The sequence below is a fragment of the Cricetulus griseus genome, chromosome 6, assembly GCF_003668045.3.
Source record: "Cricetulus griseus strain 17A/GY chromosome 6, alternate assembly CriGri-PICRH-1.0, whole genome shotgun sequence".
Classification (NCBI taxonomy): Eukaryota; Metazoa; Chordata; class Mammalia; order Rodentia; family Cricetidae; genus Cricetulus; species Cricetulus griseus.
Window position 1 is genome coordinate 6,880,510 of NC_048599.1, and position 23,294 is coordinate 6,903,803.

The window sequence follows — 23,294 nt, forward strand, 5'->3', positions numbered from 1 at the left end:
CACACACACACACACACACACACACACACGGTCAATACCAGTGACCACTGTACACAAAAGAGCAGTTAAACAGCAACACAAACTCTACATGCACAAACATATACAGAATCTCATTCACTCTGAACTCAGTTTCCAAGCTGTCAAACTGTGATGTTTGTTTATGAGGCTTGGGGGCACACCTGAGGAATGGTGGCTGATTTAAACTCTATAGATTATTCTCCTTAGATTTTTCAGGTGCTGGATCAGTATGATAGTTACTGGTCAGTCCCCAAAAGGTGGACTGTTCTGCAATTACATTCAATTGCACAAATGACCAGAAGGATTGTTCACAACTTTCTTTAAAATGTCATTGCCATAAAACCCCAAAAAGGGGTACCAAAGAGACACAGCCGAGCCAGGAGCTGCTGTCTCAGCTTGGGGAGGTGGAGAAAAGAGAAGAATGCATTTTAGGCCAGCACGTCTGAGGCTAGCTTGGGCTGAAACAAAATAAGGATTTTGGAGGCCTTGTCTCTTACAAGCACTGAACAAAAGACCTCTTTTGGTGGTGGCTTTCAATGTGTGACAAACACACATAATGTAATTTAAGCATTTGGAAAAAAAGTTAAGAAACTGTTTCACACATGAAATGCACACTTGCAAATCTGTGAAGGCTGACAAACAGGACTAAGGAGGTGTCTCAGTGCAGGAGCACCCACTGCAGAAAGCTGGGCATGGCTGTGCATGGCTGTGAGCCAGCACTGGCAGGTAGAGACTGGGATCCTGAGAATTTGCTAGTCAGCCAGTCAAGGGGAAATGGTGGTCTTCTGGCTTAGTGAGACACACTGTCTCAAGGCAACAGAGCAGAAAGTGACAGACACTGTGCTCCTGCTTCTGAGTTTGTGCACACACTGAGTGTCCACACACCCCAACCACACAAAACAGAGGCAGATGCTCAGTTCTTAGCCCTCCATTACCGCTGAGCAGTTTCAAGGCTAGTGGCATGCAGAGGTGCTAAGCGCTGTTGCAGGTTAGGATATTTGGGAAATATTTTGTATCTTGGTAGCAGTATCTAAGCGCATTCAGAGCCTCTGCTGAGGAGGCTGCCGAGGGGATCTAGTCCCACAGGGCTCTGCAGGACTTGGCAGGAAGCCCGTGATGAGACGGTCGGTCACTCAGGGACAACACCAGAGCTCCCCAGCTCTCTAGCTACTGCTTTTAGCACACAACACCCCTCTTTGAGTAACAACAATAACAACAACAACAAAACCCCCAAACCTGACCAACGACGGCAAAGACGGCAAGCATGTCGTTTGGTTGCTGTCTTTTGTTAAAGACACTCCAGGCTTTTCTATGCTCCTATGATGCTAAGTGCAGAGTAATTTAGAAAAAAGTAATTTACTAAATTAAAACATTTAGCAATTTAGAATTAACATACACACATACACATGCATGTCACACATACAAATGTCTGATTTTTCTAACCTGCATACACAGCTTAAATGACCCAGTGACCTTCAGTATTTCTCAGTATGCCATTACCATCTTGTAAACAGTTAGTTGCACAGAGCGGTCCTGTGGCATCTAATTCAGAGTTGCCCACAATTCCTAGTGTTATGGAACAGCACCTGGACCATTTTCTAAGATGATAAAGGAGGAAGTGAGAGTAGATTTGACTTCTCCCAAGTCTGGGTCCCATATGTGACCATCAGCCTTCTAAGCCTCACAACCATGAAGTACGATCATGTGTAGGTCATGTGACCCTGCCTTTCTTCTATGACTAAAATACAGGAGCAAAGCTTTGAAGCCCCTTCCGTCACTGCAGCCCTATCCCCTGCCGACACCGGTGGCTCTGCCCCACAGTGTGTCTTCACCCCACCCTCTGCCGTACGGTTACAACACTTGCAGCACTAGTCCTGTGGTTTTGTTTGTTTCGGTGCTGGGGTCAAACCCAGGACTGCGCATGCGAGGCAGGTATTCTACCCCTGAGCCACACCCTGGCCTTGGGTCTCCAAACTGGCCTCAGCTGGCCTCCTGACTCTACTCAGGAGGACAGGATCACAGGTGTGTTACATCTGGATCCTCACCTTAGTAAAAACAAAGGCCAGGCCCAAGTTTTTCTTGAGCTTAACCTTTCTATTACAAACAAAAAATTATAGCCCCAATGAGTTCCATTGCTTTGTATGCCAACTTAAAAAAATTGAGCATCTCTTCCCCCAAGCCTGCTGGACCACACTGCAGGTGGCTGAGGGTGTGGGACCTTCAGATTTGCTGGGAGGATGGTAACTTCCACTGTTGTCTTTACGGTTATGAAAATGGAGTATGAGTCCAATTTCTTTTCCTGTAGTGGGGACGGAATCTAGGGCTTCAGGCTCTACTACTGAGCCACACCCGCAGTCCACATGCGCTCTTTAAAATTAGTGCTACCTTTTCCTGAGGGCTCACTAATGCCACACTCTGTGCACGTGCTTGATGGGCAGGTGTCATTTAAAAATCTTCCGTCCAGGTGGTGGTGGTGTATGCCTTTAGTTCCAGCACTTAGGAGGCAGAGATGGGGAATGTCTGAGATTTCGAGGCCAGCCTGATTTACAGAGCAAGCTCTAGGACAGACTCCAAAGCTACAGACAAACCCTGTCTTGAAAAAAAAAAAAAAAAAAAAAAAAAATCTCCCCTACATCATTCATGCCCTGAGCAGGCAACAAAGCCAATGGAGCCAAGCCCTGAATCTGTTTCTAGAGGCTGCTAGGCTGACAAAACTCAGCCATGCAACACCTCCCCTGTCACTAGCATCTACTAAGGCAGCAGCATAGCTTGCACAGGCCCTGGGGCAGGAGTGAGGCTCCCTCACCCCATTACCTTCTCCAGCTTGGCCCGAAGCCGCCTCTCTTCCATCCTCCTCTTCAGCAAGTCCACGTCCTCCTTGGTGCCATTGAGCACAATGATCTCCTCCTCCTGGAAGGCGGCCCCACACTGCAGGGCGAAGAGAAGGTCAGTTAGCATGGGGGGGAGGCATGGAGGACTCTGCGCTGCACTCAGGGCTGCCCTTCAGCCCCTGCTAGGCTCCTGCAGCATCTCTGCCAGCGTCTCAGATCAGCTTCTCTCAGTCCTGGCCCCATGTGCCGAGAGCAGCATAGCCCCACTGACCCACCCTGGAGGGGTCCAACAATGGTCACTGATAGGGTGGCTCACGGTACCAGACTCTCCACACTGGTCCCTGCTGGGCACCCATACGGCCTGAGCAAAGACCCTGAGCGTGGGACCACTTGCAGTAGCTGCATTGTGTTGCTGGGGGCGGTGCTCCCTGTGTGAGCTCACTGCAGTGTACCAACAGGCTATAGGCTCTAGTCGAGAGTACAGGTATCTGCTAACTTCCATCGTCTTTCCAGAAAATTCCAAGTGTAAGGGTTGACTCTAGACACTTCTTGGCCGAACAAGATGGAGCCGTGTCCATGTTCAGCTTTGCCAGTTGCACACATGCCCATATCCACAGAACTATAACCAAGCAAGCTACCTACTCAGAGAGGCCACCATCACACCATTACATCTCCTGGAGTGAGGTCCTAGACACCAAACACATGGCAGGAAGAGGGGCAGTGTCAGAGAGCAAAGCTCTCTTCTGTGAACAGAGGCTTTGCTCCAGTGTCTCCAGGTCCCTCAGGCCTCCTCAAGGGTGGAGGTCTAACCCCAGGGCAGAGAACCTCAGGTGGCTGCTCTGTTCCTCAAGAACACCACAGTCTAGAGACATTCTGGCTGTCACATTTGGGAAGGGGTGTCACTGTCATCTTCTGTAAAAAAGCTAGTAAACAGGGTCCTGTTCTTTGACACCCCCCAGCACACAGGACAGAGGTAAGTGTGCCGGCCTCAGGCTCCTGCACCCCGCCAGGGCTGAGGAGCACCTCACTCCAAATCCACCTTTCAGGCTGGGGTCTGTTGGTTCACAGGGTTTCCCTGAGGACTGGTGGATTGAAGACATTTGCTTTGCCTCACAGAGCCCTGAGCTTGGCACCCTCCAGAGGAACAACCTAAGGGAGAGAGGTACCCACCCAAGTGGAAGGCTGTTCTCAGCCACGACAGGCAGGGAGCTGGGGAGGAAGAGCCTCTGGGCAACTGGTCCTATGGGAAGTCCTGGGCCAGGGGACACTTGGGTAGAGAATCTCTCCACAGGGGTGGGGGGACTTTTCCTTGGAGAGGGAATAGAAAGGGATCTTTCAGGAACTGAGTGAGGTGGGAAGGAAGGCCCAAGGGGTGTGGAGGTTCACTCTGGCGTAAATAACCCTCCTGAGGGCAGCACCAAGTACAGGAGGCGGGATGTAGAGCAGGGCCACCCACCCCCCCCCCCCCCCGGATTTCAGCCAGTTTCTTTCCAGAGGCGCCCGACTTCCCTGCTTCTCTCTTTTGTTTTTAACACCAGAGGATAGGCTGCCAGTGTATTTTACAATTGACAAGCCTGACACAAAAACTTGTCAAGTAAAAAAAGATTCAACTCGAATTTTGTGAGGATGGAATTTGCAGTCAAGGAATAAGACCACCATGTCTTAGGGATAAACAGCACGGCCAAAAGCAACTTGTGAGCAAAGGGGCTATCTCCCTTCACAACACTCAGGTCACACTCCACCCTGAGAGAAGTTAGGGCAGGACCTTGCAGACAGGAACTGAAGCAGAAGATGCTCAACCTATTTTCTTGTACTACCCAGGACCACCTTCCCAGGGTAACCTGCCCCCAGTGAACGGTGCTTGCCTCTTCGCAACTGAGGTATCCTCTTCTGGGGTGAGTCCAGGCTTGTGTCAGGGTGACATAACCCAGTCAGCACAGGTGGCTTAGTATCCTGACTACTGGATCCCAGAATCCACCAGGAGTGAATGTCACCACCAGGGGTCAGGGCATTGCTCTGCAGACCACTCTCTGTGCATTCAGGATGGGTGTGGAGAAAAAGAGCCCAGAACTGTAAGGCTGAGCCTTAAAACCTGTGTAGTTTTCCTCTTTTGTAACTGTCTCACTAAGTAGGTCTGGCTAGCCTTGAACTCCCCATGTAGACCAGGCTTGGCCTCAAATTTGTGGCTATCCTCCTGGGAACTCAGGGTGACCTTCCTCGCCCATCCCAGCACCCCTTGTCGTTCCTCTATGGTGCAGGCAGCAACATCCTTTGGATAGGATCATGGCCGTGGCCTGATGCTGAGCACACACATACCCAGCACTGCTCTATTTTGACAGCTAAATAAGTCACAGATTGTTAGGGATTTGGGGTGGAGACATGGTTCATTGGTTAGGGGTGCTCACTGTTTCTGCTAAAGACCCAGGTTCAGTCCCCAGCACCCATATGGTGGCTCATCACCCCTAACTCCAATTCCACGGGATCTGACACTCTCTTCTGACCTTGTGGGCACCGGCATGCAAATGGTGCACATAAACTCATGCAGGCTCACACATGCATAAGTTGTAAACCTTTTTTAGAAAACGAGCTACCTTAAGCCTATGATCCCAGCGCTATGGAGATGGAGGCGGAACTACCATGAGTTCGTGGCCAGTCTGGGCCACTAAGAGAGTTTCAGGCCAACGTGGACACAGCAAAACCTGCCTCAAAAGCAAAACCAACAAAACAGAGCACCCTCTCCCTCTTAAAAAAAAAATCAAAAGATCATTAACACTTCAGCTGCTTGGATCTAAACTAAGTAGGACTGTCCCTCGAGATGCCTAGGTCTTCTCCAGACTACCTTTGGTGGGGGGTGGAGGCATGGCTGATGCAGAGGCAGAGATCTCATGGGACTGGTCCACATTTTGTCATTAACACCTTTTTTCTCCTTTCCTTTCATCCTAAGACAGGCTCTCATTCTAGCCCAGGTTAGGTGAGAACTACATAATTTAAGCTGGCCTAGAACTCACAGGGATTCTCCTGCCTCAGCCTTCCAAGTGCTGGAATGTTAAGGCGAGAACTACCATGCTCGGATCTCCTTAAAGATTGAGACATGGTCTCACTTGTAGCCCAGGCTAGCCTCCACCATTAAGTTGAACGAATCACATCTGGCTGCTCTTTCAAGATTCTTGCTATATAATGTAGAGCCTCAAGAATGGAATCTGAGGCCTCCACACAGGCACAAGCTGTCTGTCTGTCCTCCTCAAGGACTTCAGGTTCACGGAGACTGTGCAAGCTGCCCTACCAAGACCTCTTTCTATAGTAGCTGGGACACAAAACACACTTGTGCCTCAGGGTAGCTCCACCACCCACCGACCCACCCTGCCATGCAGTTTAGGAATCTGCAAACACAGGAGGGGACAAATCTTCGGTGTTATACTTCTCCTTCCATGTCCCGTTCTGAGGCTCGGTGGAATCCCACACCTGATGCAAACCAGATGAACATGACCACTGAGCCACACCCCCAGGGATGCATGTGGTGATGACCTGGTCCCCTTTACTTCTCTCCAGAAAACAGGAGTGCCAGGCAGTGAGATGGCTAGGCAGGTTAGCACACTTACTGCCAAGCCCCACGGCCTGAGCACAATCCCTGGAACCGACCTATGTATGTTATCCTCTGACCTCCACTCCTGCTTGGTGACCTATGTGCACCCCCGCCCCCCAGTAATAAATAAGTTAATGGACGAATGTGAAAAATTAGATCTACCCATAGTAAACCTAAATATGGACAAGTGTCAGAAAAATTAGTCTCCCGTTTTAAAAAGAATTATTTTGTTGTTTTGTTTTTGGGATAGGGTCTCACTATGCAGCCTTGGCTGCCCTGGAGTTCCCCAATCTTACAAAACATCAGCCCAGCTAGCAGCTTCCTGAGTCTGAGGGTGGAACGATCTCTCCCAACATAAAGTGTGATGTTCAGTGAGAGGGCCACTGCTTCCCGGGTGCAGAGCTGCACTCTCATTTGGGCTGTGGCTCTGCCAGTACCTTGTGTTGCTTTTTTATGACACCCCCCTCCTCCTGGCAGGTGTACAGTCCTGGATAATTCTCAGGGATCAAACACAGCAGCTATCTTTTCTACCAACGTGTCTGGATCAACAAGAATACAAGTCCCTAGGGATACAAAGGCAATCCAGCCTGCCAGGCAACTCTGAAAGCAGGAGCCACAGCCATTGGAATCAGAGGGAGCAGAGGTGGCTGGGCCAGCACCTGCCCAGGTTCCTTCCCGGAACAGGCCTGCATCTGGTGAGTGTGTTACTGACGGTGTAGGGAGGGGATGTGGACAGCAGGGCAAGTGGGTGTAAGTTCTGAAGGAAGCAGGGCTTTCTCAGCTGCCCGTGACTGTAAACACACGGTCAGTGATGGACGGCAGGCGGCATCACTTTCCCCTCAAAAAACAGTCCCATGGTGTCTGGCTGTAAGCCAAAGAAAACCACGGTGGCCTATTTCCACGGTGAGCAACAGGTGACATTTCAAGATGTTAAAAAGCCACCATGTATTAACCCTGACCTAGTTAAGACCAGACCTTCAGCCTGGAGGTCATGGCCGAAGCCTCAGTTTCTTATTGGTGGCAGTACTGAAGATGAATGGATAGCTGGGCTTGTTCTGAGAGGACACCCCAACAGGAACACACCTCTGCAGACACATGGCTTAGGTGTAAGCACACTGTGAACTAGACACCCATCTTATTGGACAGTTGCATAGCCTGTGCGTTCAAATCAGCCCAACTAACACAATGTGACTGGCTGTTTATAAAAACTGATGTTCAGGGTGCTATGGACACTGTCCTGAGTCCAGGACAACAAAGAAGACAGAAGAGACCCTGCCCTGCCCACAGGGACTTGAGTTACCATGTTCAGAAAGTAGCTCTGAGAGAACTCTGTCACACGGGTCTGGGGCTAACCAAGTATCAGGCTGGCAAGCACCCCAGCCGAGGAAGAGAAGGGACACTCAGGAGGTCTTGTGGCTCAGCTAGCCTGGCTCCTCAGTGCTTCCTCAGCCTTCAGGCTGAACCCTAGACTCTCAGTGTGAGACATGAAACAGTGAGCTGGGCTTTGCCAGTAAAGCCTGAGGAAACTCTGAATGTTGACCAATGAACAGAATCCTCCAGAGGACAGCATAGCACATGGAACAAACTGCTAAACAGAAATGCTGGACAGGCTTGTGCTACAGTAGCGGCTGGCTTGGCAGTGGCATCTGAACAATGACAGTCACACCCCAGTGTCAGCTGGGCTGAGGACATAGGGGAAGGAGGAGAAAACAACCTAGCCTGCTCTCCTTCACCTATAACAGGCAGAAAAACACTTAGGCCAGGGAGTACAACTGAAGGACCCCAGGCCATCCCCAGGTCTGTTTTCATGTAATTATATAAACAGCTGAAACAGCAGTCCCCGGGCTTGGCTACAGCGTGAGGTTTATGGGGGCACAATTGCCAATGCAGGCAGCAGAGGACCAGGCAATCCCTGAACCTCTCTTCCTCCTGGCAAAAGCTACCACACCAGGAGGGGCTCACTAAGCCATCATGTATTGTGTACCTTGTTCAAACTTCCCACACTTTAGCTGGGTGTGGTGACACAGGCCCTTAACCCTAGTACAGATCCCTGTGAGTGCCGAGAGAGGCTTGCCCTGCGTCTCCCTCAGCAAGGACCTCCTTCCTGGTGGATTTCTAGGCTGGGGGTGTGGGGGTGGTTCTGCTTATTTTGGGGACTAGATGTGAAGTGAAGAGTCACCAGAGTGCCATGCGTATGAAGTGTGTGCTTTATAAACTCTTGCTAAGGACACCGACGGTGTGATGCTTGTGGCAATCAGCAGATGTTGACTGAATCTGCAACTCAGCTCCCAGGGCAGCAGCCACTTTGTATTTCAAAGCATGTTAGCTGGTAAGAAACGACAATGACAAGCCATGTGGTATTTAAACATCCACAACAGACAGAGCTCTCAATGCTGAGAAACCTGAGAGCCCGAGAGTAGCTCAACACTGCTCTGTCTGCCCCCAAGTTGCAGCCAAGGAAAAGAGCTGTGTAAGTCCAAACAGCAAGACCCTCTGACATCCGGCCTGGACAGCTTTCCGCTCTAAACCCAGGAGGACAAACCTGGTGTGCAGCAGTCCTCCATTAATTCGCTCAGTACTGCCAGCTGCAGCTGCTCAAGCACCTACTGGGGTTCTAGACAGGTCACCGTGTTGGCATCAAGAGATATCATTACCCACCTTGATCTTAATCCCTTGAAACAATTCATCAGCTCATTTCAACAGTCTTAACTTTGTAACCACAAACTCTCTCTCAAGTTGCCGTTCAAATCCTTTATGGAAAGATCCAGACTCTATATAACGTGTAAAGGCGTAAATACAGGAGAATAACTAGTGAGGGTGTGCTCAGCAGGGACAGTCATCAGGGACACACAGTGAAACCACGGGGAATTGCCCCTTGCAAGCCAATTAGGATGGTTACCATGGAAATGGAGTGCTGGCAATGTGCATCGGAGGAAACTCTCCTACCTGCTGCTGCCCTGCCCTGGCAAGGCCCAACACGCGAGACAGTCGTTTCACTATCCCACATTCACCCGAGACAGATGAAAGTCTGTCCACACAAACACTTGTGCTGACAGCATCTTTGTAATAATGACAACTTGAAAACCTTAAGAGTCCATCAACAGCTGAACACTTAAATTGTGCACAGCCATAGATGGAGTGTCACTTAGCAATGGAGAAGAACCAACGAAAGATGCCAGGAGGAGGCTGACTCTCAGAATCATTATCCTAACTAGAATAGGCCACCAGCCACCGTTCACCGAGAATCCACTTACATCACATTATAGAACCAGGGACACAGAAACGCACAAAGGGCAGTTGCACGATGGGGTAGAAAGACAGATGGCTTTCCGGGGGCATGAAGGAACTCAGGGGTGAAAGTCGCCCTGACATGGTGATAGTTTCAGAGAGCACACCCATAAACACAGTCGATTACACCCAGGTGTGCTGCACGCCCCTACAGGTCAGCAACTTGGAAGCCTGAGGCAGGGGGACTGCTTAAATCCATGAGTTCAAGGCCAGCTTAGACAACATAACAAACCCTTCTCAAAAAGACTGAAAGAACCCAATAAATCAGGATCTATTCAAATGGCATTTCCCATCTGTCCATCAACCTATCTTGCTGCCCACTGATCATTTGAAGTGGATACCCGGCAATGTCTGCTCTTCCTGGCCCCTCCCCGAAGTGCAGAGAGAGCAGACATGCAACACCACACCTGACCTGACCTGCTTCATGCAGTGCTGGGGGTGGAGCCCAGGGCCTCATGCATGCCGGGCAGACAGTCTACCAACTGAGCTGCACCCACAGCCCCAAGTGGTTTACTTAAGAACACACAGTCAATGCTTCAGGATGGTGGTGGTGGTGTGTGTGTGTGTGTGTGTGTGTGTGTGTGTGTGTGTGTGTGTATGTGTGATGTTGTGGTGTGTGTGTGTGTGTGTGTGTCTGTGTCTGTGTATATGTGGTGTGTAGTGTGTGTGTCTGTGTGTGTGTGTGTGTGTGTGTCTGTGTATATGTGGTGTGTAGTGTGTGTGTCTGTGTGTGTGTGTGTATATGTGGTGTGTAGTGTGTGTGTCTGGTGTGTGTGTGTGTGTGTGTGTGTTGGGGGGGGGTTACCCAACTGTCTAAATGTCTTCTGCTGTTCTTTCAGGAAACAAAGGAACCATTTCAAGCTATGATGGTGAGAAGGCACTGAAAGCCGAAAGCATGAGCCAGCTCCGGACCACAAAGGCAGGACTTGTGGCATGTGGAGTGATCTGCACCTTCATCTTTCTTTACTTATGGAACCCAGGTCCTGAGGAGGCTGAGGAGGAGCCCACCCACCTGGCTGTGGTGGAATGTGGCTTCTACCCAGATGAACTGTGCTCAGCTTTATTCGAAGGGAAAAAGGCAGCCCCCCAAATCGCACAATTCTGCAAACACCCTCACAATTCTGAAATACTGGCTCATTTGCACACACCCGGAAACTGTTCCAGGATGACCCGGGAGCTGCATTTCATAACCAGGCCGCTGTCTGCAGAAGAGGGGAACTTCCCTTTGGCGTATGTTATAAGTGTTCATAAAGAGCTGGCCATGTTCGTATGGCTCCTCAGAGCCATTTACACACCTCAGAATGTCTACTGTGTCCACATCGATGAGACGGCCCCAAAGAAGTTTAAGAGTGCCATGCATACCTTCATCAGCTGTTTCGAAAACGTCTTTATTTCCTCAAAGACACAGGAGGTGGCTCATGACGGGCCTAAGAGGCTGCAGGCAGAGATTAACTGCATGAGAGACCTCGTCCACTCCACACGTGAGTGGCGCTACGTCATGAATCTCTGCGGGCAGGAATTCCCAATCAAAACCAACAAAGAAATCATCCGCTACATCAGAACCAAGTGGAAGGGGAAAAACGTCACTCCTGTGGTGGCCCCACCCCCACACACCAAACCCAGGACAGGTCAGAGCCCCCCAGAGCCCGGCCCTGAAGAAAATACCTACACAACTCCAAATACAAGGTTCAAACAAAAACCACCCCATAACCTAACAGTTTACTCTGGAAGCTCTTATTACGCACTTACGAGAAAGTTTGTAGGGTTCATCCTGACTGACCCCCGTGCAAAAGACATGCTGCAGTGGTCCAAAGATGTCCGCAGTCCAGAGCAGCACTACTGGGTGACCCTGAACCGACTGAAAGGTAGGATCACTCGGCAGTGGGGTGCCACTTGGGGAAGAAATGGACAGGGGCGGACTCTTTCCTGCTGTCTTGCTGTGGCTTCGTACACCCGTATCTCACAAGGCATGCCACCTGGAGAATGTGGTGTCCTCTGGTTCTAGGGATGTGGAGTCTTGTAATGTTCCCACCCTACATGGACATCTTAGGTTCATCCTGTGTCTCCTCCAACAGAACCTTTGGGAAATCCTGGGCATAAATGGAAAAATCTGCATTTTTTTCATCCACGTGGTAATGTTATTGGATAGTCACTACAGCCTGGCATTGTGCTAAGGGCTCACATCTGTCAGTCACAGTTCTTGGGAGGCTGAGGCAGGGGACTGCTGTACAATACAGCCTGGGATACAGTGTGAGCTCTTGACTAGAAAACAGAAAAAGAAAACAACAACAAAAAACACCACCCCCAAATATAAAAACTAATGTCTGGCAAGCCCACCACTTCTGAGGGAATTGTGGTCCACCCTTTCAGTGTGCTTATTAAGTCATCTTGGAGAAAGACTGGCTGGTTCCTTTAAGAGTGCTGCTTCAAGCATGGCCACCTATGTCCATCAATAGATAAACTCTTGGTAACAGGAACCAGCAGAAATGGTCTTGGACCATTCTATGATCTCTCAGACCCATAGCAAGTCCTGTTCCAGGGCCACTAGAGGGAGACATGGCCCCGAGGGCACTTTACACACGTCCAGTGAGTTTCCAGACACTCGAAGGGTGCAAAGTGCAGGGCAGGGTTCGGTGGACACGGCCAGCACAATCCACAGCTGTGCACTGTGCAGGTTCTGCTCCCCGTGACCACATCCCAGGAAGGGCAATGGCCGTGCAGAGCTGGCATCACAGCAGCTGGAGCTACGCTCTGCAGGGCACCTCAATTTTGTTTGTCTCCCCCTCAGATGCTCCGGGTGCCACACCCGATGCTGCCTGGGAAGGAAACATTCGGGCGACTAAATGGAGAACGGAGGAAGGAAACAGCCACAAGGGGTGTACAGGTAAAGAATCAGACGGCAGCCCGCCTGTGTGTGGAGTGCTGGGATTAGAGATGTGTGCCCCCATGTCTGGTTCACACAGGGCACAGGGTGCCCAAGCGGGAATCAGGCAGTTCTTGCTGCAGGGGTGCCTTTCCCGTTTGCTCTGGTGGATTCTCCCTCAGGAACCACGAGTTCTCCCTCTATCGTGTCCCAGAGGTTTGAGTCAGAGAGAGATCATGGGCCCAGTCATAAAATGTCTGGGAGGGACCCGGCTGATGGCAAACCAGTCTGGGGCAAACACTTGGGGCGTGGGAAGCTGTGGAGATCATTACCTCACTGCACAATCCTAATGGGTGAACAGACGGCCAGCACACTGCAGAGTCCACGGGGGCGAGGGGCGGGGGGATGAGGTGTGGGGTGGGGGTGGGGTGGGGGTGGGGTGGGGTGCAGGCCACACGGGCTGACTGTAGCTGAAGCCCAGCACAGCATCCCTTTGGGTGCTGCCGTTTGTCTGCAAGCAGCTTCCTAACCACAGTACCAGCTCCATACAAGGATATCATCCCACTAAACACTGTCCTTGGTTAGGGACCCTGGATTAGTAGTAAACCAGACTAGCAAAATAAGACAGGTTTCCCGATTCCCCAACGATTTAAAAGACTGACCTAAAATAAACAGGTTATAGGGTGGGGGGATGTCAACTCTGAGGCCAAAGTAGCTAAAAGATGAGTAAACAGTTGTCCTGCCAGTGCCAGTCAGAGCACTGGGCAAGGGTTTAGCTCAGAAGGCTGTTTTTCTTGGAGGGTGGGGTGGGAGGTAGGGAGTCAGACTCTCACTCTGTAGACCAGGCTAGCTCACAGAGATCTGCCTGTCTCTACCTCCTGGGCTTAAAGGCGTGCACCAGGCCTGGTTAGAACATATTTTTTAGGGGCGGGGTTTAAGGCAGACACTGTAATTCAACAGGGAGCTACAGTGACAGCTATAACAGCATCTTTCTCTCTCTTGCACTCGTATGCACACAAGCACACGTACGCACGCACATCCTACTGAGCTATACCACCAGACCCTTGTTCATCTTTTTCTTTGGAGACAGGGTTTTGCTATGTAGCTAGGCTGGCCTTAAACTCAGGGCAATTCTCCTGCCTCAGCCTTTCAAGTGCTGCGATTATAGGTGTGAGAAGCCACATTCTGCACCGCTTTCAGATTCTGATTCCATGACTTTCCAGGTTTCTCCTTGGCTGTGGGCCACTCACCAGAAAGGTCTGGTACAGACAGTCATCGACTCTCTCTTTATTGGTTCTTCTGAGTAAAGTTTGGCACAAGTGTAAGCAATTAAAATAGGAATTAGGTCCAGGGCTCATGAGGCCCCGATTGGCCTGGTACTAATGATGTTCTCAAACTCATGGAATCCTCTAGCCTCAGCTGCCTAAGTGTTGCGACTTACAGGCGGGAGCCTCCAGGCCTGATGCAGCAGCACTATTCAGTGGCGCTTGCCATTTACAATATTCCCTAAATACGAGCCCAAAGGTGAAATTCCTTCATTAAAAATTAAAACTCTGAGCTCAGAGACCAACCACAGTTACGGGATGCTGCTTCTTCTGTCCTCTGTGCACAGGAGCCCTCCCAGCGGACACCTGAAGAGTACTCTACTTACTCATACTGGGTTGAACAGGTGGGGAAACGGACAGTTAAATTTGTTTCTTTCTGCAGGCCACGGTGCCCAAGACACCTGTGTCTATGGCTTAGGAGACCTGCCTTGGCTCATCCAATCGCCAGCTTTGTTTGCCACGTTTGAGCCTTCCACAGCCCCACTGGTGGTGGCATGCCTAGAGAGATGGCACCGACTCAAGGCCCTGCAGCAGGCTGAAGTCCCCGCAGAGCCACATTGGCAATTTCCCCGGGAAAGCCACTTCCATAGTCCACCCCACCACTGAGAGACACTTAATTTTAAGTGTCACCCTTTCAATGCCTGGATGCAAATTAGTTCAAAAATGATGCAGAAACATGCTACTGGCCAGACTCCACTACTGAGCATAGGCGGGAAGTGATCACAGAGGAAAATCTGTTTGGCTGAGGAGTGCAAACCAACACCTGGAAGGCTGAGCACCCGTCCAGTGAGCAGCTGCTGAAGGACGACTTTCTCCACCCCATGAATCCAGGTCAGTAGGTCTTGTTCTGAGGCACCGACACAGAACAAAGCCCACCCATAGGAAATCATGCTTCTCTAGAGCTATTGCTGTGAGTTAAGAGCACCGCAACTCTTCTAGAAAATTCCAGAAGAACATCTGGGGGGCTGCTTTTCTGGGTAAAATGAATTATCCCACAGAGGAAAACACAGCTTAAGAGGCCTGCCTACAGTTTGTGTAGTCTTGGTCTGCCATCTACTCGTTCTTCCTGCCATGATGGTCAGCTCACAACAACACTAGCCAATGCCACCAGCACAGGTTGGACGGCTCACAACAGACGGGGCCGACACCATCACCACAGGGCCTTCTGCATAGAAGAATGTGGAGAGATGGAGGAGGAGGCCACTCTTGACTTTCAATTAGTTTTTCAAATCAGTTAATTCATGTGGCAAACAGCCAGCACCCTAGGTGTACAGGCTGAAGACATGAATGGCCTTAGCCATCCCGAGTCACAAATGCAGGTCCTTTGTTCCTAAGTCTCTGACTCTTCTGTTGTCACAGTTATAGGAAACTTGTATATATACTCTTTCTCTAACAATGTCCTTGGTGGCATAAAGACTGACACACTCAACTATTTTATGTGTATGGATGTTTTGCCTGCATGTCTGCATGCATGCATGTATGTATGTATGTGTACCACATGTCCACAGCAGGTGCTGGCTCCCTTGGACCTGGAGTTACAAATCAATGTTGCCAGACACTATGTGGTGGTGGGAACTGAACTCAGGTCTCTGCAAGAACAACCAGTGCTTTTAACCACTGGGCCTTCTCTCCAGCCTGGAAATACTTCCTTTTTTTAAGAGTAGGAGCCCCAGAAAGGAAACTAACACATAATATAAAGACCACCTGTGGCTCCTCACATAGAGACTAGATCACATCTAGCGATGTGGCCTGGAAAGCAGGCAGACTGAAGACATCTTAGAGGTAGACACTATAAATCAACTTTAAGCAAATATGGAAGATGAAAGCAGTCTGTTTAGGCAAACATTTTTCCTTACTGTACACTGAAAATGTTAAGATATCTATGACCTTTTACATGGCAAAGTGTTTCTTATAAGACACAAAGCACCCAGTGGGAATACAACTGGAGTTCTGGCTAGTCATCTGGTTACTGCATGAACCAAACCACAGCAGCTGCACCTCTCTGGGAGCTGCTCTCTGAAGGCCAAGTGCACGCCGTGCTAACACGCTGCATAAGCACCTCCAAAGTGAGCTGCAGCCCAGGAGTGTTTGAATTATTTTAGTACTACCGTGTGTACAGTGTGTGAGAATGTCACAGCCACATGGGGAGACAAGAGGACAAATCTCAGGGTAGCCCCAGGCTGACAAGCAGAGACCTAGCTGCCACAGAAGCCCTTGTCCGTAGTTAGTGATTTATGCATTTTAGACAGTGCCAAAACCCCATAATCTTGTCCTTGTGGCTCCATCTCCCTTCACTCATCATGACACCTGTCACTGAGGATGCTGTGCCATGTCCGCACTGGGCAGAGTTTTGAGGAAGGGCCGGCACTTGCCAGTCTTCTACACACCTAGCAAGATCCTTTAGCCAGGCTCCTTGAAGTGAGGGGTGGTCATGTGACTGGGTTCTAGCCAGTGGAATGTGAGACAGATGCTCCAGGTACAATTTGCAGGTCTGACCCATAAAAACTTCCCAAAGAGATGCTCTCTTTCCTTCCCATCAAGTCAAGGAATGGTGGGAGGGAAGACACTGCCCAGCCGGGATTCTCTGCTGGGTACCTGGTACCTCAGAAGGTTCCCACAGTGAGACAACCTTCTATATTTTTGGTTGTGAGCCTAGCCTTTAACGGCTGAGCTATCCCTCCAGCCCGAGACAACCTTCTCAATATACTTCATTACCAAACTTGAGCAACTTCACACCTGGAGTCTGAGCCCTGATAACACCTGGCTCTATTTCTTGCCTTTCTTAAAATGCTCTTGTTTAGAATGTGTGGATCTAAAAGGAAAGGGTCTGAGTAGTACGATCCCTTCACTTTACATATGGACTTGGGCCCAGAGACGCTATTCTCCCAGGCCAAACTGATCGGTGCCACACTCTCCACATGACACCACAGGGATGTGTTCCTCAACGTTCCTGGGTTGGAAAATCAGTGCCCAATGTGGCAGTGCTGGCAGGCAGGGGTGGGTGGCAGGTGTCTGGGTCACAGAGCCTCATAAAGTAATTAATGCTAATGTCATGGCTGTGTGGTCCTCATAAAGGACAAGTTCTTTCCCCGCACTGGAGCATAACCACGCTTTAGACAGAGAATCTGATCATGTCAGTGAGGGAGAGGTGCAGGCTGAGCACACTGAGGGGAAGGGGGCACTCCACAGACAGAGGACTCCTGTCAGCCGGAAAGGACCTTTGCTGGTATCTGATGCTCGTGAACTTTGAACCCAGGCTTGCTCATGTCATTCCACTCCCCGTCCCTTGCTACCACCAACATACCCAGGTTAACACCCCCACATTAAGACGTGGATACCGTGCCCTTGAGGGACATTGGCACCTTGCTTGGACTTCTCGGCCTCTAGAATGTGAGGACATTTCTATTCTTTATGAAGAGCCAGGTCTCTGTAGTAAGGTTCTGACAGCACGAGGCAAAGGAGGATGGGAGGGGATAAACGGGATTCCCGCCTTGTGTGCTGTGCCTGTCCAGTGCTCTGTGATGCGCCCTCTGCAGACACCGCCATTCAGATGTCACTTCCCTCACAGCACCTGCATCACCACCAGCAACAGGAGACTCCTACATGCTGCCAGCTGCAATAGGCATTGACTCCCAGGGACACACTTTTAAAAAAGGAAGCCTAATGCAACATTTGCACGTGCTATGGAGATGAGTCCGGCTCAGTCCAGCACCCCTGGCTTCCTGCCCATCAGCTTCAGGGATGCTGCAGAGGAGGAATCACTCAGTGCTCCCTTGAGGCATTTCTTTTGTGGAGTGCGCACTTTAATCCTGAGGACATATGGACCCATTCAAGCTGGCTTTCTACCATCTTAGACTAAAATCCACGAACACCAAGGTGGCCACCCCATCCCTGTGTGAGGTGACTAACTCCACATATGCCTCCTGTCCTTCCTGGCCACACTTACTGCCCCTGTCACTTCTGCTGCAGCACCTGGCTCCTGCCCAAGCTTTGCTAGCACCTCTGTGCCCTTTAGCTCCAAATTCAAAGCTTGAAGATGCCTCCGCGGTCCACTGCTGCTGTCAACACTCTCTCTTGGCTACACAGCCCCATGCTCTCCCTCTGAAGGGTGTCACAGTGACTCTCACTTCTGTGAGGGTCTCCCCGGAGGGATGAACATCCCCAAGAGCTGGACTTCGGTGGGTCTTTTCCTTCAGGATATCCTCCCCACTCTCCTCATAAAGGGCTAGGGTAGGAGCTGCCATGACAACTGCTCATGAAAAGCCACCAACAGAGGGAGCAATCTGTGACAAGCCTAAGCACACCCACACTCACTGAATACAGTCACTCGTGGCCTCTATCTACAGCATTACACTAAATGTCATGCAAATGAACACCACAGGAACTCAAAGAAAGCCTTGGGGCAGCGCCACCTACAAGTGCCAAGTGCTTCCCTCTGGACGGGCTAGGACAGTCTGGAGGAGCACTCCTCATGTGATCACTCACTGACGGCATGGCCTAGAGATCAAGGGACAACACACCCTGTCCCTGCCCTCAAAAGCACACAGTGCAGTGGGGAGCCTGGCACACACGTACACATCTGTGATGATGAGACCAGAGGGGAAGAAGGTACTCAGTGATGAGGAAGAACCAGCAACCAGGATCTGCAGAGCAAGTGAGGCAGAGGAGGGATATGGCCCTCCAGGCTGGCAGTTCCGAGGGGAAAGAACTCGGTCGAAGAGAGTGGCCAGGGCGTGGAGTGTGTGTGCACCTGCACCTGCACCAGTGAAGAGCCACGGTAGAAGTGGCAACTAATAGATGCTTTCACAAAGAACTTAGGATTGAAATGGCAGAGGGAAACATGCTGTAGCCACTCTCTCAGCTGCCAAAAGGAACACACAGAGTGTGGCGGGAACTCACCGTGTGGCAAACTTCAGCTTTTATCTCTTTCAAGGCGCGTTCAGAAAACACACAACCGCAGCATCGGAGGAAGCAAAACCTGGAGAGGGACCAAGGGAGAGCAGCTTAAGCCAGCGCTGAGACCAGTGTGCAGAGCAGGGCCGTAGCACAGAGCAGGGCCACAGGGCAAAGCAGGGCCCCAGAGCTGACCAGGGCAATGGAGCTGATCGGGCCACTGTTCCGAGTGAGCTGAGCAGGATGGGCAGAGTGCACAGATGGCTGCTGGGGAAGGAGCCCACCGTGACTGGGCACTATTTCTCACAAGGCCTTACTCCAGCCCTGGACAGCACAGAGGGATCCCAATGAGACTGGGGTCATTTCACCCATTTTGTCACCACTCACCTGTGCCGGCCGTTCATCTCCAAGCCCACCACGGGGCAGATGAACCGTGCTCGCTGGAGGTCGTCATGCTTGTCGCCCTTGGTGTTTCCTTTATCTCCTTCCCAGGCAGGGTTGTCAGAAAGCCTGAGTTCTGTCACATTCTGTGGAGAACCATTAATAATGGTGATGTGAAGTGAACTTGGTGCAGCCGACCACAGGGCTCTGCAGGTGCACGTGTGTGGTGTACGCATGTGTGCAAGGCCATGTGTGCAAGGCCTGGCCAGTGTCAGCTGTCTTCCTCGTGATCCTCCTGTCTCCATCTCTTCTGCATACCCTACCGGCCTGAGACAGTGCAATCAGCTCAGATTGCTCTATCTCTCTTCAACTTATTTTCTCAGGAAGTCTAAGTGAGCCTGGAGCTCGACAATTTAGCAAGACTAGCTGTCCAGTGAATCTGAGAGAGCCTCCTTCTCACATCCCCAGCGCTGAGACCACAGGCACACGCCACCACACCTCATTTTATATTTGGGTGCTGGAGATTTGAACTCAAGTCCTCAATCCAATTTTCAAAACAGAATTTTCTGTTTACTTATGTGTTTAGTGTATTGTGTATTTACAGCACACCTGTGGGAGTCAGAGACCAACCTATTGTGTTGTTTCTCTCCTTCCACCATGTGGGTCCCAGGGATGGAACTCAGGTTATAAGTTTGCACCATCAGGTAGGCAGCTTTCGCCCACTGGGCCATCCTGCTGGTGCTGCATGCAGCCTCTAACACACACAAATCCTATCGCAGTGACCTCACTCACTGAGGCCTCTGGACCGTGTCCCTGGTCCTACCTTGATGCTCCGAATGTGTGATGCTGCCTTCCCCAGAGCCTTTTCAGCAGACTTGTCCAACAGGAACTCGATGACGGCGTCTTTGTTATACAGTCTGTAAGAGTGAGGACTAGTTTATACAACAGCAATAATTCAGATAACCAAATGGGGAAGAAAGAACTGAACATGATTAAAGTCACTCACATTTGCTAACGACACCCTGTGCTGCTAAACGCAGGTGTGAACCCGCTTTAACTGCCTCAGAGCACACAGAGCAGGTGTGACCCTCTGCAGAGCACACAGAGCAGGTGTAAACCCATGCAGAGCACACAGAGCAGGTGTAACCCCTGCAGAGCACACAGAGCAGGTGTAACCCCTGCAGAGCACACAGAGCAGGTGTAACCCCTGCAGAGCACACAGAGCAGCAACTTAAGACAAGGTGGCAGACTGCCAGGCTCAACTACACCTGAACAAGGACTTTAAGACATGGAAAAATCAATGTGAAAGTCCTTACTTCCCTGTTCTTAAAAATAAAGATCAGAAGATTCACAACTCCCAGACCCACATTCTTCAGTTGTAAGAACTGAGTAGCAGCCCCGCCCCGCCCCGCCCCGCCCCCTTTAGGTAGGCCATGCCCTCTCCAGTTCTCCAACTCCCGGCTCCTCTTTACAGTACTCATGGCTGCTTCAGGTTTATCTTAGCGGCTACTATTGGCTCCTGAGTGTAAATCAAGCTGAGGAAGATAGTGCAGAGCTATGTCCAGACCCAGGATCATCTTCCCCACTTATCTGCTTAGGAGAGTTCCTAGTTGATCAATCAAGCACCTTCTCATTCTCTTCAAAAGCAACAGAAGCAATTCATCTTGACTCAGTAAAGAATCCATACCTGCCAAGTTCACAGGCAACGATTGGACGCCTCAGGATTTCCTGACTTAGAGTACAGTAGTTCCACTGGGCCACCAGTTCAGCATCTTTGTCAACCTGAGACAGAAAACACAGACAATCCTTCTGGTCCATTCACAGGTAAAATGTATCTGATGCCACACTGTGGTATGCCACAGGCTCAAGCACGTGGACACTTGGTCCCCACTGGATGGTGCTGTTTGGGGAGTTGGGAAACCTTGGAGGTGTAGCCTTGCTGGAGGGAGCAAGTCCGGAAGGTGGGCCTGCAGGGTTTGTAACCCGGTCCCACTTCTTGCTCACTCTCTCTGCTTCTGTTTGAGGATGAAAATGTGGTCAGTCAGCTTCTTGCTCTGCCACTGGCTGCCATGGACTCTCCCCTCAGGAAGCATAAGCCAAAATAAACGCTCTGTTAAGTTACCTTGGTCATGGCGTTTTATCACAGCAATAGAAAAGTAACTAATGTGCACACTATGATGTTCCTAATTTTTAAATTAAGGATAATGACACACATCCAGGAGCAGTAGTGACTATAATCCCAGTACTTGAGAGTCTGAGGCAGGAGGATAAAGTTGGAGGCCAGCCTGGATAACCCAACAGGATGCTGCTTCTAAATGAAAACAATGAAGCCAGAGAGACAGCTCAGAGGGACTGACATTTGCCTCCATGTCTGATGACCTGAGTTTGTCCCTGGGACCCACATGGTAGAGAGAACTGACTCCTGCAAACTGTCCTCTGACCTCAGCGTGTGCCATCTATGTGCCACAGCCCCCAACCAAATAAATAAATTTTAAAAGTCATAAAAAGAGAGCTGGGTGGTGGTGGCACACACCTTTAATCCCAGCACTGGAGAGGTAGAGGCAGGAGCATCTCTGAGTTCCAGACCATCCTGGTCTATGGAGCAAGTTCCAGGACAGCTAAGGTAACAAAAACAACCTCTCCAAAACCAAACCCCCCACAAAATTACAAAAAAAAAAAACCAAAACAAAACAAACAAACAAAAAAAACCATGTAAATGGCTGGGGTGTGAAGAATGCAGATGGGGGAAGGACATTTGCCTAACAGACACGAAGCCCTAGGTTCAATCTCCAGTGTCCTAAGTGAGTAATCGTAAACACAATAAATAAATAAATAAATAAATAAATAAATAAATAAATAAAATAGTGATATATGAAGTTGGGACTTTAAAAAAGTTTTTGAAAATTAGGGGAGGTTAAGATGTCTCAGACCGCAGGGCGTTGATGGCGCACGCCTTTAATCCCAACACTCGGGAGGCAGAGGCATGCGGATCTCTCTGAGTTCGAGGCCAGCTTGGTCTCCAGAGCGAGTGCCAGGATAGGCTCCAAAGCTACACAGAGAAACCCTGTCTTGAAAAACCAAAAAAGTGAACCTAAAACAAAACAAACCAAAAAAGATGTCTCAGACATGAAACAAAACAAGCAACAACAACAAGAAAAACCCAAGTTTGATGTGATCCCTGGAACCCACCGTGGAATGAGACCAGTTTCCAAAAGTTCATCTGACCTCTACATATGCAGCACATAACACAATTTTAAAAAGGTTTTAAATTATGTTAAATTAAGACCTACCAACATCTGACACACAAAGCAAGTTCATATCATGTCATTAAGGTAACAAAAACAAAAATTGTACTGTGTGTACAATCATTATAAAAAAACCCACAATTGGGGGAATGGAGGGAGTGAATGAACCACTTTGCATACACTAAGAGGGGCTCCACCTCTGATCTGGCTCCAGCCCTACACATCAACACTAATGTATTTTCAAGTAAATAAATGCCTTACAGAATATGACATTTCTTTCTGGAATACGGAGGGCGTATAAAAATGCCAAATTACAAGGCTGGAGAGAGGGCTCAGTGTTTAAGAGCATTACTGAAAGCTGGGTGGTGGTGGTGGTGGTATACACCTTTAATCTCAGCACTCGTGAGGCAGAGGCAGGCAAATTTCTATGAGTTGGGGCCAGCCTGGTCTACAGATTGAGTTCCAGGACAGCCAGAGCTGGTACACAGAGAAACCCTATCTCAAAAAAAAACCAACCAACCAACCAAACAAACAAATAAAAAGCAAGCATTACTGCTCTTGCAAAAGACCCAGTTTTTGGTTCCCAATAACCATATTAGGCAATTCACAATTCCAGTTACAGGGGACTCTAATTCCCTTTTCCAGCCTCCTTGGGTTCCTGCACACACGTGGTGTAAGTAAACTCATGCATATACAGGTAAAATGATAAATAAATTTTAAAAGAAAAAAACCAAGTGTAAAGCTCCTAAGCATGACTTTGTCATTCTGGTGACCGGTCTCCAACCAGGAGTTCAAGTCATCACAAGCTGGATATGGTAGTATACACCTTTAAGCCCAGCAACTGAGGCAGAGGCAGGTGGATTTCTG

General features: G+C 49.8%; 2 protein-coding genes across 3 annotated transcripts in view; one reads left to right on the forward strand and one right to left on the reverse strand.

Annotated features, from left to right (window-relative positions):
• Window positions 1–23,294, reverse strand: part of Rtf2 (replication termination factor 2) — a 30,766-nt gene that overhangs the window by 5,275 nt on the left and 2,197 nt on the right. For both annotated transcript variants that reach the window (XM_027423271.2, XM_027423270.2), the window contains exons 2-6: window positions 20,870–20,964; window positions 20,006–20,099; window positions 19,189–19,328; window positions 18,808–18,886; window positions 2,833–2,946 (exon numbers count right to left, since the gene is read on the reverse strand). In XM_027423271.2, coding sequence (XP_027279072.1) covers window positions 2,833–2,946; window positions 18,808–18,886; window positions 19,189–19,328; window positions 20,006–20,099; window positions 20,870–20,964 — 522 coding nt within the window. The remainder of the gene's footprint in view (window positions 1–2,832; window positions 2,947–18,807; window positions 18,887–19,188; window positions 19,329–20,005; window positions 20,100–20,869; window positions 20,965–23,294) is intronic.
• Window positions 10,520–14,514, forward strand: LOC100760777 (beta-1,3-galactosyl-O-glycosyl-glycoprotein beta-1,6-N-acetylglucosaminyltransferase 7). The gene is made up of 3 exons (XM_027423272.2): window positions 10,520–11,585; window positions 12,509–12,604; window positions 14,291–14,514. Exons 1-3 carry the CDS (start codon window positions 10,538–10,540, stop codon window positions 14,512–14,514), a joined length of 1,368 nt encoding a protein of 455 aa, XP_027279073.1. The 5' UTR covers window positions 10,520–10,537.